At 37.6% G+C, this 5,402-nt stretch overlaps 1 protein-coding gene across 1 annotated transcript; it reads right to left on the reverse strand.

Annotated features, from left to right (window-relative positions):
* Positions 1 to 2,810: 2,810 nt before the first annotated feature.
* LOC124156631 (piggyBac transposable element-derived protein 3-like) lies at positions 2,811 to 4,840 on the reverse strand. Its single transcript, XM_046531288.1, has 2 exons — positions 4,713 to 4,840; positions 2,811 to 4,604 (listed from the first exon to the last, which is right to left on the reverse strand). The coding sequence occupies exon 2, from the start codon at positions 4,550 to 4,552 to the stop codon at positions 3,530 to 3,532; it is 1,023 nt and encodes a 340-aa protein (XP_046387244.1). The 5' UTR covers positions 4,553 to 4,604; positions 4,713 to 4,840; the 3' UTR covers positions 2,811 to 3,529.
* Between the last annotated feature and the right edge of the window lie 562 nt (positions 4,841 to 5,402).

Below are 5,402 nucleotides of genomic sequence, written 5' to 3' on the forward strand. Positions count from 1 at the left end.
GCCTGAAGTTATTAGGATAATTTTATACCATATTCTCCTGTATTCCACCACTTGCACTGATGTTTAGAGAAGCAAGGTGCCTAATGAGTTTCACCAAAGTGAAGTAATAATAAAAAACTTGTATCCTATATCTTTTGGTACATTAACAGCATTTACAAGGGGTACAACAATATCTCCACTTAGACGAAATTGCCGAGGTCTGTAGGCATCATTACCGAAGTGCACTTGAAATGTTAGCTTATAGCTAGCACTGCGTTGGGGTTGGAGCGTTACTCAGCTTCAGGGGAATTTCCAAGAGGGGGGAATAGTTGATAGAAATATTTTCATTCGCTAAAATTCCATTCTTGATGTGCTTCCCAATCTCCAACTCCTCCAAGCAGTCCATCCTTTTTCCCTTTTTCTCAAGGTGGAGAATTTCCGGAACAAAATCGCTCCTGTGGTCACTCTCCCATAAGTGTTTCACGAAATGCGATTTGTCTATCTCCCTGTTTCTCAAATGCCTTCCGTGTTCCTCTGTTCTTAATCGGAATGAACGTCCAGTCTGGCCTATGTAACAGGTCTCACAGTCACTGCACTTGAGTTTGTAAATGCCTCTTCTATCATTTATATCAATTTTATCTTTCGTATTGCATAATAACGCCCTTAAGTTAGATAGCGATTTTGTTCCGGAGTGAGCCAGGAGCGATTTTGTTCTGGAAATTCTCCACCTTGAGAAAAAGAGAAAAAGGATGGACTGCTTGGAGGAGTTGGAGATTGGGAAGCACATCAAGAATGGAATTTTAGCGAATGAAAATATTTCTATCAACTATTCCCCCCTCTTGGAAATTCCCCTGAAGCTGAGTAACGCTCCAACCCCAACGCAACCCTCCCCTACCAACGCGTAATAGCAACCAGATAAACAACAACAAAATAACTGTTAATATTTCTGTACCTGATGATGTCGCCTCTGCGACGAAACCGGTCGTATTGAATAAATCGTGTGAAAAGGTACCATAACTTTTTATTGTTCAAACGTTTATTTATTAGGATAGGTACTAGCAGGCCACCTGGCATTGCTCGGGAAGGATATTACACAGGGAAGGGGAAACTTAAATATTTGAATTCATGGTCATATTGACCTCTCAATGGGAAAATATGAAAGAAAGTATGAAGAAACACGATTTGTCGGAATGCACGGTTAAAAGGTCAGCAGGGATATCCGTGGGCCACTTACCTTAGAACGGTGAAGTTGCGAGAAGAGGCAGTATTGGAACCTGAAGATATACGTATAAACATGGCAGAGTGAATGGGGATGTAATCAGAAGGTGGGAAAGGAAGCAGAGGGTGGGGAATGGGTGCTAGGTGGTGCTGAGCACAATTGCAGGGTTCGGTAACGAGAAAACGATGCAAAGGATGAGCGGCACGCGACTGAAAGCACTACGGGGTTTGTGAGCAGGAGATGCACCTGTGTCCAGACTTTGGCCTCAAACCTCTATGAAAAACTGGCAGCTGTATGGAAACGCGATAAATGAAATTTATCACATCCTGACATTATTATATCACCGAGGAATGCCGGAAGTTCCTCCTTCTCCAAAGCTAAGTTCACATTTTTAGTATACATGCCACTTTGTCTGTAAATGTAAGTTTGCATCATTTTTTATCTCCAGAGGTGGCATTGGGTGTTTGTTTTTATTTATTGCCAAGACCAATGATATTTTACTTACATATGATAGATATTATAGTTACTAACAATATGCTTGTACTCCACCATTGAATAAAATTAATTTGGTGTTATATAATTATATATACAATACTAAAACAAAATTTATGGTTGTAATATAAGAGCAGCCATCTTTAGATTAGCTACAAGAACTGACCCCCGTGCATGGCGTCCGATATATCGGATGGTCAGTTTTCATTGTTGATAACAAATACAAAATACTATAGAAAAAATTGGGAAAATAGGATATATAAATATCAACCTTTAGAACAAAAATGAGATAAAAGTTATCAACATTTTGAGCAAAACACTTCAATAAAAAATAATTTACTTACCCTGTGTGGGTGACTAAAAATTCTTTCGATGCCATGTCCCACATAAATGCTACTCAAGTCGATAAATTCAAGAAGGCGACTGAAATATTAGTGCAGCGGTGAAGACAGACATCCATTTGAACTTAATATAGTATCACAATGTACTACTTGTCAGCTTGAGCCCAGAAAAAATTAAATACGTGCATCTGATAAATCGGACGCTATATGCACTAATGGGTTAATCCATTTTACTTCATTTGATTAACCCGGCGGTAGTCGCGCCCATTTTCCCAACGTGAGTGGTCGCGTGGGGTGTCCCTGACACCCCAAATGATTTTTGTCTATTTTTCTCGTAAAAATGCATATTTTTCATAAGTTTATATCCTACCATATATTTTGCGTATTTGATAATTGATATAATCAGTATTTAAAATCATTAACTTAAATTTTAATTTTTTAAGTCAATAATTCTGAGTACCCGAAGTTGGCTGTTCGAATTCCTCCATGAAATAACCAAAATTTAGTTTTTCGTCGTTAGCCTAGGAATACAATCGAAATATATTAAGATTAGCAAACATGGCATGTGATTTGATAAAATCTATCACTGTTTCTCATTATATATGGCATTATTCTTTTATTAACAAAAATTTATCATTGACTTCTATTTGCCATAGGTAAACACTACTTACCAATAATTAATCGATTTCCCAACATGTATTCTCGAGGCAAAGTTTACGATGAGTATACGATTGCTTTTAGCTACGGAATTACTCCTTTCAGAATTGCCATGCAACATTGGAAGGGTTAACTAATTTATTCTACAATCTTCAACAACAGTCAAATTTCATGCTACTGAAAAGTTTTATTGAATTGAAAGATAGTTGGAAATTATTCATGTACACTATTTATTTACTTTAAGCAGTCACTGCAAATTTTCAACAAATGCTTACCACACATTAATTTCTTACATAATTCACAACAAATTTTTGTTTTTATATCTTTACTTCTAGGGCAAAGAACGCATCTTCCAACTTTTTTCTTCACTTCCTCCTCTTTCTTTTCCTCACAATCAGACTCATTTTGCGCATATTTCTCTACTTTCCTTCTCAGCCCTCTGGGAATCGTGCTTATTTTTGATCTCCTTTTTATGTATGGTAAAGTTAAGGATCGAGCTATCTCACGAAGAAAACTTCTCCTCCGCAATTTTGAATTAGGATTGGTATCCCTAAACATAATGAATGCATGTTTAGCAAATGTGTTTAGCAAATGAAAGAAAACAGTCATTGGCCATCTCCTAGTGTTTCTGTTGGTACAATAGGTGCTGCACATTTCATCTACTGTGTCTACCCCTCCTTTAGTTGAATTGTAAAAGGCCAATATTTCCGGTTTCCTCTTATTTCCCGTGGATTCGTCGATAAAAATTCTGCTGTGCATTGTTGATAATTGAATGACATTTTTTTATTTTTTTGGGACGTACGAAACCAAAGCTATATTCTTCCTAAAGCAAAATAAGCTGCTATGTTCTTCTCTCTCTCTCTCTTACATTCACTTTATCTGGTGGTAATTCCCTTTTTTTCTTGCGCACTGTTCCCACAAGCGTCAAATTATTGCTTATCATTTCCTCTGCTAACGGAATACTAGTGAACCAATTATCTACTGTGATGTTTCTCCCACTTCCGATTATAGGAGAAACCATTCGCTTTACCACCTCTTTCGGACAGTTATCGACAAAAAACGGACCCTCTGGCTGCCGTCCTGCGTAAATCTCTAAGTTCAAAGTGTAGAATACACTCGAATCTACCAGGGCAAAAATTTTGATGCCGTATTTTGCGGGCTTGGAGGGTAAATATTGTCTAAATGAACACCTTCCCCGAAAAGGAACCAATTGCTCATCAACTGTGGCAAATAGTTCAATTCTGTAATGCTGTTGTATATTACCAACAAATATCTGAAATATATCCCTAATTGGTGCTAATTTGTCTGCCTTTATTCTCTCCATTCTAGTATTGAGGTCGTCAAAACGAAGACACCGAAGGAGAAAGAGAAATCTGTGATGGCTCATTGAAGAATAGCATAGTTCCACCCCTAGTCCACTGCGATCCCACAAATCCAATAAATTCTGTCTCCCAGATTTATTTGCCCCGGCGAAAAGTAAAATACCAATCAGGCATTCAATTTCTTCCATGCCTGTTTTGCTAGCAGCTCTTTCACGAGAATAATTTTTAGCTACTTTTTGTATCTGTATATTGGTGCAACTTACAATACGCTCTATCATTCGTTCATCAAACATTGCACGAAAACAGTCTATTGGAGTTCTGAACCCATTTTTGTTGCCAATAAGCCCACTCCTCTGAGTAACAATGTTACTTCTTGATGTTCTGACATTTGGTCTTGGTACCCGCGTATTCCATTTAGTTACCCCATCCTTACCAACATACACATGGTCACTTCTCTTTTCTGAAAGTTCAACGTCACTGCACTGTTGTTCACTATCAGTGTCATGCTCCAGAATCAATGACTTCCTCATCCGATGATTCATTCAAAAGACGAAGTATTTCGGTTCTTTCTTTTTCACGGGATATAGCTGACATCTATTATAGCTTGGAAACGATGAATGTAAGTATTAGAAGGCCTATTGTCAACGGCAAATGAATGATAACACATAAATGATAATTTACGTGAATAAGTACTGCGCTTACCTTATTGAACGAAGTATTCAAGAAATCACCGCAAAAACTTCGCAATTTGCTGCGAAGGCAGAATGTAATAAGTCCTCCTCCAACTATTCAATCTAAAGTCGAGGTATCTCTGTCTTTTTTTCAAGAGAGACTGCAGACGTCCATAATGTATTGAATGCAAATATTATAAGTATTACAAAATCTGTCTTTCATGTTACCGAAAAACTAGAAAAATGATTGCTATATTGATTTTAAAAAATTCTCTTACCTCATTAACGGTCGTCGACAATTATCAAAGTCAGTGTTTCTCCAGAAAGTAATAATTGGATGACGAATCCATGGAGATGATGATCACCGCTCTAAATATCTCACGTCTGTCTTCACAGGCCAACCATTCAACAAGACAAAGGAAACTGAAGTCACAGCCCTGTATATATACCCACCCCTGTCCTACTCCAATTAATCCTCAGAATTGAGCAATCATCCACCAGTGGTATTTGTATTCAGACAAGATCAACTTACACGAGAAGTATCTCTATCACTTGCAAAGCATAGAGACTACCAGCTGTGTTCTCCTGTAATTCTTACCCAAAATTGAGCAATCATCCACCATTGGTATTTGTTTTCAAACTAAATCAACTTACATGAGAAGTATCTCTATTACTTGCAAAGCATCGAGAATACCAGCTGTGTTCTAGTGTGATTCATACC

This window comes from Ischnura elegans, chromosome 3 (assembly GCF_921293095.1).
Source record: "Ischnura elegans chromosome 3, ioIscEleg1.1, whole genome shotgun sequence".
In the NCBI taxonomy this organism is placed as follows: domain Eukaryota; kingdom Metazoa; phylum Arthropoda; class Insecta; order Odonata; family Coenagrionidae; genus Ischnura; species Ischnura elegans.